At 42.7% G+C, this 12242-nt stretch overlaps 1 protein-coding gene across 1 annotated transcript; it reads right to left on the bottom strand.

The window, feature by feature from the left end:
* Nucleotides 1–10617: 10617 nt before the first annotated feature.
* Nucleotides 10618–11937, bottom strand: LOC126396932 (trace amine-associated receptor 9-like). The gene is made up of 3 exons (XM_050055318.1): nucleotides 11768–11937; nucleotides 11167–11425; nucleotides 10618–10884 (listed from the first exon to the last, which is right to left on the bottom strand). Exons 1-3 carry the CDS (start codon nucleotides 11935–11937, stop codon nucleotides 10618–10620), a joined length of 696 nt encoding a protein of 231 aa, XP_049911275.1.
* Nucleotides 11938–12242: the final 305 nt, after the last annotated feature.

Below are 12242 nucleotides of genomic sequence, written 5' to 3'. Positions count from 1 at the left end.
ATGCTGTAAAGCCCTGTGAGGCAAATTGTGATTTGTGATATTGGCCTCTATACATAAAATTGATTGATTGGGGCAGACTGACAGGTCTGATCTCTGATTCACTCAGCAGCTGACTTGCTGAATGATGGTGAGTGGATTTAGTAATAGTGATAATAATAATGATAATGATGCTCATCACAGTGACAGTGGCAGGGCTACATACCGTTCTTTAATTGCCACAAACTTTGGCAAATGACTCAATAACAATGGTAATACATGCAAAACTGTGTGACCAAAGTCATGACGGTGTTACGGCTTTGATCAGCGAATATAATTTTGATCAGCAAATATAGCAGCAGATCCAGCTGTGCCGCCGTCATCAGAAATGGACGTCGCTTCACGTGACGCTACAGTGGAAAGGACGTCTCATGTCTCTTAAACTGACAATGCTCGCTCATCGTTCCTAGCACTAGCTCCTCACATTTTTTCCTAGGTGGGAGGGGCTAAACAGCAAGCAAAGTCGGCTAGCAGTAGCACTAGCAGTAATTTAAGAGACTTGGGACGGACCCAAAGTCTATGACAGCTGCTCAGAGTGTAGCTCCTCATTTTGTTGGCACAGGTCGGAAATGCACAACACGAACCACTCTTTACAACATAGGCATTTTTCCTCTGTGGTCAGACGGTCACAACAACTCTAGAACTCCATGGTCTCCCTGCTTCATGTCCTGGTAACCCTCTGCTTCCATTTTTTTCCCTTTTTCTCTCTTTGTCCGCTCTTCTATGCAATCAATTTGACCCGGACAGATCGCTATAAGCGGTTTCCACTGTGTGTATATATATATGTATATATTCTATGCAGCTATTATACTAAAAAATATGGGTGCACATGTGTAAATTAATGCGAGCCTGGTCTCACTCCGAAGATGTCGAAATCCGGCACTTGGGCAGTAACTTGCGGCGTCAGAAACCAACGAAAAAAAGGCATCCTTTAATGTCGGCTTGATATATGGCTGGTTGCTGTTATAGTTTAATGGTGCCTGGCGGTGTCAGGGGGAAATGCAGCGGGACAAGGACGAAAGTTAAGGTGACCAAAGTCCTAGTGGGGTGGGCAGGAGGTTAGTGGAGGGGTCCAACAAACACCCACTTTCACCCGAGAAAGGCGGTGTTTGTGTCCTGCAGGATTCTAAAGCCAAACCCTGTTCTTTTTACCTAAACCCAACCATGTGCATTAGTTGTTGAAGGAATAACAAACGTCTAATTTGTGGTCTTGTACCGACGTAGTGCATTTATTTTGACAGAGAATGTATGTAAAAATGTAACATTTCCTGTGTAAACGAAGTGTATCTTGAAATCAGACAATGCATGTAACAGGCAAAACCTGACACGGTGTCCCAGAACATCAACAACCAACACACCCAGGGTACCTTGCACGACGTATGTGGACGTGGAAAGTCCATCACTAAGCACGTCAATATGTGACGAGGTTGAAGTGAAAATGTGTATGCGTATACTCTACTAATATCTTTTAGGTAACACTTAATATTTACTCTAAACTACTCTGATTACTATACTTTCTCCAGAACTCACAGTTTTCCACTATTTTCCAAGTGACATCTTGTAATATCTCGTGATATTTCAGAACTAGACTTCTGCTTAAGAAGGCAATAACAAACAGACTTGATCAAGTGAAAGGTGAAGAGACAAGTCAGACACTTCTAATAACAATCTGAGCTGTTCTGTGGCAAAAATAACCACTTTTAATGGACATACAGTGACAGTGTTTAATTGCCCCATGTCCCTCAATTGCAGCTCATTTTGGGGCTGCAGGCCGCTGCTGGCTCCCTCATTACTGGAACAATTTCAAAAGTCTTTTTGATCAATTTACACAGGGAAATAGGGTCTAGGTTGAAAAATGCCGAAGTTATCCTTTAAGTTGAGCATGGTTGTTGGAAATGTCCTTACTCAACAGCCATCTTGGTCTTGGTCATGTGATCCCCCACATAATGTAGTCTTTCTTTCTTTCTTTGCAATTTGAAGTTGCTCCTGCACCTCAGTCATTAGACTGTTCAGTTTTGAATTACACTAAGAGTAAGCACACCAGCAAGATACCTTTGGCAAATAATTCAATCACTTTTCTAAACCAAGGGTGTTAAAACTCATCTTCACTGGCAAAGGTTGTTTCAAATGTATAGTCATTTACATCCAGAATGTATTTATTTTAATAGGAAATCTATTTATATGTTACAACACTGTGCTTTCACTGTGTTCAAATTCATTTCACCATTAGTTGGACTGAATTCCCCTTTATAGAATAAGTCAGTGTATATACAGTATATTGTTTCTCTCTACATCTTGGCCTTACCGGAACCCGCCTGCAGTATCTGAAGGCTGACAATGACTTTAACCGCTTTTCTAAACCAGGGGTAGAAAAAGGCATAGATCAGAGGATTAAACATGGAGTTACAATAGAACAGCCAGTTCTGAGATGATGAAATTGCACTACCTGTGGTGTTCTGTCCTGCTAGAAAATTAATGTAGTATGGACAGAGACAAAGTATAAACACAAGAAGAGTAATACCTAGAGTTCTAGCAGCCCTCATTTCAGATTTCTTAACAGTCACAGTATTTGATTTAATAGTTGAAATTTGAGACCGCATGATACGTGCTTGTGACACAGCCACCACAAACACTCTCATATAGAGAATTATGATCACAGTAACAGGGCCAACAAAGGTCAGAAGCAAGTCTACTGCCCCTGAAATGTAATTTATGACAACTACACATTCTTGAGCACAGGAGTTAGACAAATCTATTTGTGAAAAGTGATCTTTAAGAATTATAAGGTTGTAGATAACAGCACATAACCAACACAGAGACACACATCTTTTAACTCTGCTTAGTGTTATTATGGAGGAATAGCGCAGAGGGTCACAAATAGCCACATAACGGTCCACTGATATGAGCACCATGTTCCCAACAGAAGCAGAGGTAAGGATGAAGCCCAACAGGTACACAAAAGCACATGTGATTTTACCCATAAACCCACAGGACTGTAGGATGGTGATTACAGCTGGCATCACTTCGAGGCCCACAAACAAGTCAGACACAGCCAGAGAGAGGAGGATGAGATTGGTGGGGGTGTGGAGCTGCCTGGAGAGAGAGATTATGATGAGAGCCTCATACTCAGTGAAAATTAGTTTAGATCACACTGAAATTGTGAGAATGAAGACAAATTATATTTATAGCCTACATGCAAAATAAATCTCTATAAAATCAATCAGATCCACATTATCCGAACTAACTAAAGACGTTTGGTGGTATTATTAAGAAAATGTTCATCATGATTACTGTTGTAGTGACAAATTTAAACAGAAAAGTATACTGAACATTACACTTTCATTTACAAGCGAAAGTACTGACGTCTTTTTAGCATACAATATCTAGTAAACACAGAATCTATCCATGAATTCAACTCATACACTGTAACAGCTGTTATATTATGAGAAAAAATGTCTGTGCCTGAAGTGGGAGATGGAGATGATAACCAACAAATTGAGTATCACAGTGAGAAGAGTGAGGCAGCACAGCAGTGTTCTGATGAATATGGCCTGGGGAGTAACAGACATTGACCTGCAGGAGGTGTTGAGGGGAGAGATACAGAGGTCAGCTGCTTCTAGTGTCTCCACCATCATCAGAGGAAGTGATTGTGGATCTGAACAGAGAGCTGCTGAGGTCAAGAAGCTCCCAGATCACCTTTTCTTGAGATGAGATATTTATCTCTTAACCTCTTCATTTCCATCATCTATCTTGTTGCCCTCCCTCTGTCTCCTCCTCTTGTCTCTCCCTATGCACTTCCTCCCCTCAGCTTGTTTTTTCCTCTCACTCCTGATCATCATCTCCTCCATTACATCATTCACTCCCCCCACTCCGTTTTATTCTTGTTACGTCTCCCTCCCTCTTTCAAACCATCAATATCTATTGTGCTTTAATCCCCATCTCTCCAAAAATGTTTTCTGTCCTTACATTGCAGTCAATAAAGTTATGTGCAATAAAGTGGAGTGACACAGGAAAAAACTATTAAACAAGCAAAATGAAATTTATTCAGTACTTGGTGTTGAAGCTTTTGCTTGAAACACCAGCTTCAAGACACTTCCTGCATAAAGTAACTCATGTCTCACAGTGTTCAGGTGATGTTTTGGCGCAGTCTTCCACACTGACAGCAGGGGGCCTGATGATGAATCTTGATCATCATTTCCATCAACAAATGTTCTAGAAGGTTTCAGTCTGGTGATTGACTGGGCCATCCCAGCACCTTTATCTTCATCTTCTGCAACCACTTGACAGTCTCCTTTGCAGTATGTTCTGGATCATTGTCCTGTTGGTACGTCCATCTGGGTCTCATCCTCTTTGTCCTGGTTGATGTCAGAAGGATTTTTTTTAAGAATGTCCTGTTACAGGACTCCATTCATATTCCCCTTGATAATTTGGATTCACTAGTATCATGAGAAGAGAAACAGCTTAATACCATATTCCTTCCATCTCTGAACAAGCACGGATCCCGAGGGTGTCTCAACCATGATCCAGGGGGCTTCAGTTTTCTCTAATCCCCCATGTCAAGATCAGTGAAGGTTTTGTCAGTGACAGACCTGCAGCACAGGGGGGTGTTAGGGACAGAGGCTTTTACCCTGCTGATGAAAAGAGCAGTCAGGAAGGTAGAGCCAGAGAATCAGCGGGCTGGGTTCTATTCCCACTGTTTCCCCCTCCCTTCGGGATCCCTCTGGCCTCTCACACCTCCAGCAGGTGCATGGGTACAGTTCTTGGGCCTCTGTGGCAAAAAGGACTCAGAATTCCAAATTATCTAAATGACTGGCTGTTATATACCCCGACAGAAGATTATAGTCTCCTGGAACACCACTGTGTCTCTTACTGAGGAGAGACAGGAGGCTTTCAGGGCCTGCCTATGAAATTTTTGCCTGGGGGTAAGGGTCACCTGGAGACTGTGCCTGTGGCTCTTAGGGTTCATGGCTGCAATGGTTCAAATACTTCCACTGGCCCTCCTGTACATGTGCCCAGTACAAGGATACCTCCTCAGCCAGGGACTGCACCCACAGACACATCTGCAGGCCAGGGTACAGGTCACTCACAGGCTATGACTGGCCCTTCAATGGTGCAGATGCCCGAGCAATCTCACCAGGGGGAGCAGGCTGGGTCCACTGACCCGTCGCTAAATAAAGCTCCAGCGAAAGTTCGGCCAGGAAGACTAATCTTTTTCATGCTCTAGCTGTAGCAACTTACATCAAGAGGGTGGGAGATCTTGCTTCCCCTCGCCTTTGCTGACCTGTGCATGAGCTGTAGGTGTAACCATATTCACGCCTTCTATCCCTCAAAGCAGTGCAGGTGCCTTAGCTGGAGAATCAGGCAGACTGTCTGTCCAGGGGAGGCCCAAACCCCGGAAAATGGGGGAACCACCCACAGGTGGTGACAGAGATCTGGTGTTGCTCACAGATGCTCCCTCACAGTCAGCCAGGTATTGCAGGTCTCTCCTGTGGCGACAGGAATGAAGTAGGTGGGGAACTGTGTAGGCAGGACCTCCATCAATGAATTAGGGCAGCGGTGGAGGCAGAGCAATAGGAACCAGTGGACTGTCTCAAACTGGCTTGACCTTTAAGATGTGGAACGGGTCAACCTTTGTACTCTACCTACAAGGGTAGGTCCCAGGTGGAAAACCACACCCTCTGGCCCACTTGGTAGGTGGGGGACTTGGTGCAGTGGCAATTAACAACCATGGTGTACCGGTCGGCAGATCAGAGTAGAGCCGTCCTGGCTTGGGCCCAGGTCCAGCAGCAGTGGCAGATGAACGCCTGGACAGACAGGAAGGAAACCTCCTTCTCCAGGATGCAATGTTAAGGCCACTCCTGCACTTCATTCCTTTGACCCTATCATCTTCACTTCTTAAAAGTAAAATGGTTCACATCATACATATGTGTGTGTATATACACACACAAGATTTTGTCAACATCACCCACGCATCTTTATTATGCAAGTTTTAATGATGAAAGAAATGTCAGTACCTTTTTAGAATGAGAAAAATATCCTGGATTAACAAGATTCTTCTGTTGAAAAATGACAAAAGGAGGTGATTTTTTTCCCCCACGATGGCAACAAATGAGTGCTTCAGAGTCACAAAAGTAGGGTCCGCATCTCACTTCAATATGTCCAGTTTAGACTTCAAATATACTACATATGACTTCTGTATATTGGGTATTGGTCACATAAAACCCTTAAGTCTTTGTAACCAGCATGGTTATATATAAAACTGCAGCAGATACAGTGCTGCTGTATCATGCGTTCAAATTGCAGATCAAAGAGAGGGTTTGGGTGTTCCAATATTTAACTTAAAAGAGCAAAAATCTCAAGAACTAAATTGAATTCAGTTATTGCAGTGTTCATGTGTGTTAACTTTTTTAAGTCACAAACTTACTCTACCCCTATTTTCAGCACAGGGACCAGGGACAGTTGAATCTCTTACAACTTTCAGAAGAAAATTGTAACTAGAAAATAATTACAACTACTGAGGTTTAACAAAATGCTTTAGTCTGTGGTATGCCATACATGTCACAATTAAATTCTAATAAAACCTAAGGATAAACTTTAGATTTATATGCTTATGAGTCTTTATTAGCAAGAGTGAATATGCATTTTCATAATTGTGGATGATATAAGAGCATTATAGATCTCTAACAAAGTATAGCTGAAGTTTTATTGACACATTTTTATATACATATATTTATTACACGGCTCTATTAAATGCTGTATTCTGATTGGTCAGTCGCGGCATTCAGAGGTCTGATATTACTGTTTAATGACCGTTGCTATGTAGCCCAGCGTTGCTAGGGACGCTGCTTTTCATTTTTTCTTGATTCCCTGTAGCTATTGTAGCGCAGATTCAGCCGTTGCTGGCAGTTTTTTTTTCTCTCCTCCCGATTTAATTTATGAATCAATAAAAATCGTATAATTAATCAATATTCTGTCTCAAATTATTTATTTAACTGATAGTTAGCCGTGTAATGAGCGGGATAATGTATAATGAGCCAGTGAATACTGGGAAAACAACTCCCTTCAGGTGAATAGAACCCCTCAGCTGTGTGTCAGGGTTCTATTCCCATGTCGGGAGTTATTTTCCCAGTATTCACCGGCTCATTATACATTATCCCTTACATATTTTTCGAGATTTGGTTTTCCCCTGCCTCAGCATCAGCCACGTCCACCTCATTAAGACAATTAAGTTCACCTGTTCCTGATTACACACCACCGGGGGTACGTCCCAAGTGTCTTAATATTATACTGCGAGCTCCTAACTCCTTACTTGAACCAGAAGTTGTTTGAGGTCCGCCATCTTTAAGGCCGTCTCATGTCTCTTTTTCCTGCCAGTAAGGAGTTAGCGTTAGGAGTTAGGAGGGATCTGTTAGGTGCGATGAGTAAGGTAACACGAGAGGTTCCTAACAGGAAGTCTTTTTCAGCTTGAGGCCCTGACGTATAAATACCCGCCCCCTACATCTGGCTCATTTGAACGAGATGGCGGAGAAACAATGCAAGTGTAAGTACCCATTACATGCAGTCTTTGCAATGAAACGCTGTAATTCACATGCCTATGTGACTACAAAGAGTAACGTAAATGATATTTCGTGCAAGACTGTCATGTTGTAATTAAGTTTATTTCATTCACAACCCGTAGCGTTGTTCAGCGGACTGTCGGTGATGTGTGGCTGTTAAATGTGCAGCTGCTCATGTCCAGAACCACATGTGTTGATATAACACCACGCATGCACGCGCACACACACACGTGAGTGGAATAACATTTAATAGCTCGTAGGTAGACTGACAGGTCTGATATATGTCTTATTCAACAGGGACCAACGACGAAGTCCTCAGACTTATCGACCTGCGGGTTGCCAATGACAACCTCTTCACCGGGAAGAGGAATACCTCCAAGAAGGCCTGGATGTGAGTTCAGTTTCATATGTTACCTGAATGCCATTTCGCTAAGCAGCACAAACGTGCACTGTGTGATGATTCGATGTATTTATTCATTCAGTTTAAAGTTACAGGGACAATGCACGTTAATAAACATTTCTGTAAATATGCCAATTCAGCCATCCTTGCTCATTTTCAACTGCAGTCCCTGGGCAAGTGTGATGGCAAATACAAGACTTAAAAATACATTAAAACAAAGATGACAACAACACTGTACACTTCATAAGAACACATAAAATGCTAGGAATAAAGACAATAATATGTAAAACACTGAACAAATAAGGCACACTTCATGTTATTGGAGCAGGTCATAGTAATTACATTCCTTGATGTTCATTGTAAGTCAAGCAAACAACGTGTGTGCAATACCTTGGCACTTTAGCACTAATGCACTTTCAAACTTCACTTTGAAATCCTGGGGTCCCTCAGATTCTGGCCTGTCATGAGCAACATTGTTTATTGTCATCTGTTTGCTTATTGTGTAGATTTTGTTCTTTGTACTTGTTGTTACTGTTGTTGTCTGATTGATTTCATGTAGTTAACAACAACCTGCCAAAGGGACTAGAGATGGAAATTAGCTGCTGGCCATAATCTTGCATATTCACATGTTAAATGTTCATCAATATGTATTGTCCCTATTTTAAAGCCGCTACAAGGAACTTTTAACTGGATATGCAAAAGTCTCTCGTTTCTGCTGATATCTGTGCGTGACCTACAACAGCAAATGAGACCATTGGTGTGAAGATAAGCTATTTCTATGTAGTGTATATCCATACCTTTAGGAAACTGTCTCCGGGTCCGCCCCAGGTCACTTCCAGGACGAAACGATTTACGGCACTCAGACGGCACACATCATCTTACCTAGCTGCTTACATTTATAGTGACTCTTATAAATAGTCGCTATTCCTCCTCCTCAACCCGACGTCCGCGGGGAGTTAAAATAGCAGCAGTCATCAGGTAAAAGTTCTGTGAAAGCACTGGACTCACCAACAGTCGGCCACGTCTCAGTCACACAGAGAAAATCCAATCCTCGGGAAGTCAGGAAATCCTTCAGGATAAACGTTTTGTTCGCCAGCGATCTAGCATTTACCAGCCCAATCCTGGCAGGAGCCGGCGGGTCCACGGCATTAGCTGTCCGGGGAGCCACACACAGAGGCCGCAGGTTGCGCAGATTCACCCCGCGTCAGCAGGGGCGAGGAGAGCAGGGGCCGTGGGGCTGGAACACCTCATCCGGGCCGACGACAGGTACCAGCCAGGCGTCGACAGGGTCCAGTGAGTACAGAGAAATAAAGAGGTGAGGCACCGCTCCATACTCAGTCCAAGAAGCCGTGGAAGTGCTCGCCAAACAGGCCTTCAGCCTTACCAGCCGATGGCTGCGTTTACCCCAGCGGCGGTGGCGCTTAGGCCCGAGAGGTGGAACTGGGGCGCGGCAGAGGTGAGCTGGGTTCAAAGGGGGCAAAGTTTTCCTGTCTTGTTGTTTCATTCATCCCCAAAACAAACACATGCGAGAGCCAGGTAAGCGTCTTTACGACAATACGCGCTAGAGCTCATGGGAAATGTAGGCTTCATTCCAGCAAAACACTACTGCTTTTGTCCACAGGGTCGCCAAAATCAACTCAAAATGAAAGTTCCTTGTAGGGGCTTTAAATAAATACATACAGTGTTTGTGCGGAGTTTGCATTTTCACCCCGTGTCAGCGTGGGTTCTCTCCGGGCATTCCGGCTTCCTCCCACAGTCCAATGACATGCAGATTGGGGATTAGGTTAATTGATAACTCTAAATTGTCCTTAGGTGTGAATGTGAGTGTGAATGGTTGTCTGTCTCTATGTGTCAGCCCTGCGATAGTCTGGCGACCTGTCCAGGGTGTACTCTGCCTCTCGCCCAATGTCAGCTGGGATAGGCTCCAGCCCCCCCCGCGACCAAGAGGATGAAGCGGTTACAAGATGGATGGATGGATGATGGATGGACTTCTGCTTAAGGAGGCAATAACAAACAGACCGAATCAAGTGAAAGGTAAAGAGACATGTCAGCCATTTATAATAACAATCTGAGCTGCTGAACAGTGACAGTGTTTACGTAGTTGCCCCATGTCCCTCCATTGCAGCTCATTTTGGGGCTGTAGGCTGCTGCTGGCTCCCTCAATACTGGAACAATTTCAAAAGTCTTTTTGATCAATTTACACAGGAAAATAGGGTCTAGGTTGAAAAATGCAGTTGTGCACGGTTGTTGGGAACGTCTTTACTTAACAGCCATCTTGGTCTTGGTCATGTGATCCCCCACATAATGTAGTCTTTCATTCTGTCTTTGCAATTTAAAGTTGCTCCTGCACCTCAATCATTAGACTGTTCAGTTTTGAATTACACTAATAGTAAGAAAATCAGCAAGATACCTTTGGCAAATAATTCAATCGCTTTTCTAAACCAAGAGTGTTAAAACTCATCTTCACTGGCAAAGGTTGTTTCAAAAGTATAGTCATTTACATCCAGAATAGGTTTCCTAAAATAAATACATTTATATGTTACAACACTGTGCTTTCACTGTGTTCAAATTCACTTCACCATTAATTGGACTGAATTCAGTGTATATACAGTATACTGTTTCTCTCTACATGATCTTGGCCTCATGGGAACCTGCCTGCAGTATCTGAAGGCTGACAATGACTTTAACCGCTTTTCTAAACCAGGGGTAGAAAAAGGCATAGATCAGAGGATTAAACATGGAGTTACAATAGAACAGCCAGTTCTGAGCTGATGAAGCTATACTACCTGTGGTGTTCTGTCCTGCTAGAAAATTAATGTAGTATGGACAGAGACAAAGTATAAACACAAGAAGAGTAATACCTAGAGTTCTAGCAGCCCTCATCTCAGATTTCTTAACAGTCACAGTATTTGATTTAATAGTTGAAATTTGAGACCGCATGATACGTGCTTGTGACACAGCCACCACAAACACTCTCATATAGAGAATTATGATCACAGTAACAGGGCCAACAAAGGTCAGAAGCAAGTCTACTGGCCCTGAAATGTAATTTATAACAACTACACATTCTTGAGCACAGGAGTTAGACAAATCTATTTGTGAAAAGTGATCTTTAAGAATTTTAAGGTTGTAGATAACAGCACATAACCAACACAGAGACACACAGATTTTAACTCTGCTTGGTGTTATCATGGAAGAATAGCGCAGAGGGTCACAAATAGCCACATAACGGTCCACTGATATGAGCACCATGTTCCCAACAGAAGCAGAGGTGAGAGTGAAGCCCAACAGGTACAAAAAAGCACATGTGATTTTACCCAGAAACCCACAGGACTGCAGGCTGATGATTGCTGGTGGCATCACTGCGAGGCCCACAAACAGGTCAGACACAGCCAGAGAGAGGAGGATGAGATTGGTGGGGGTGTGGAGCTGCCTGGAGAGGGAGATTATGATAAGAGCCTCATACTCAGTGAAAATTAGTTTAGATCACACTGATAATTGTGAGAATGAAGACAAATTATATTTATAGCCTACATGCAAAATAAATCTCTATAAAATCAATCAGATCCACATTATCTGAATTAACTACTAAAGGAGTTTGGTGGTATTATTAAGAAAATGTTCATCATGATTACTGTTACAGTGACATTAAACTTTTATTTACAAGTGAAAGTACTGACGTCTTTTTTAGCATACAATATATAAAAAACACAGAATCTATCAATGCAACTCATACACAGTAATAGCTGTTATATTATGAGAAAAATGTCTGTGCCTGAAGTGGGAGATGGAGATGATGACCAACAAATTGAGCGTCACAGTGAGAAGAGTGAGGCAGCACAGCAGTGTTCTGATGAATATGGCCTGGGGAGTAACAGGCATTGACCTGCAGGAGGTGTTGAGGGGAGAGATACAGAGGTCAGCTGCTTCTAGTGTCTCCACCATCATCAGAGGAGGTGATTGTGGAGCTGAACAGAGAGCTGCTGAGGTCAAGAAGCTCTAAGATGACCTTTTCTTGAGATGAGATATTTATCTCTGAGATATTTATCTCTTCATCTCTCAATTTCCATCATCTACACTGAACAAAAATATAAACGCAACACTTTTGTTTTTGCTCCCATTTTTCATGAGCTGAACTCAAAGATCTAAAACATTTTCTATATACACTAAAGACCATTTCCCTCAAATATTGTTCACAAATCTGTCTAAATCTGTGTTAGTGAGCACTTCTCCTTTGCTGAGATAATCCA

The sequence above is a fragment of the Epinephelus moara genome, chromosome 10, assembly GCF_006386435.1.
Source record: "Epinephelus moara isolate mb chromosome 10, YSFRI_EMoa_1.0, whole genome shotgun sequence".
NCBI classification, from domain to species: domain Eukaryota; kingdom Metazoa; phylum Chordata; class Actinopteri; order Perciformes; family Serranidae; genus Epinephelus; species Epinephelus moara.
This window is presented reverse-complemented; position numbering and strand designations above follow the sequence as displayed.

Bases quoted from the DNA above. Each gene is read 5' to 3' on its own strand.
- LOC126396932 (XM_050055318.1), bottom strand. From the start codon at position 11,937: ATGGTGGAGACACTAGAAGCAGCTGACCTCTGTATCTCTCCCCTCAAC. The intron at 11,426-11,767 runs GCACAGACATTT...CTCCCTCTCCAG, and splicing joins ATCTCCATCTCCCACTTCAG to GCAGCTCCACACCCCCACCA. The intron at 10,885-11,166 runs GTTAAAATCTGT...GTGACTGTTAAG, and splicing joins CCATGATAACACCAAGCAGA to AAATCTGAGATGAGGGCTGC.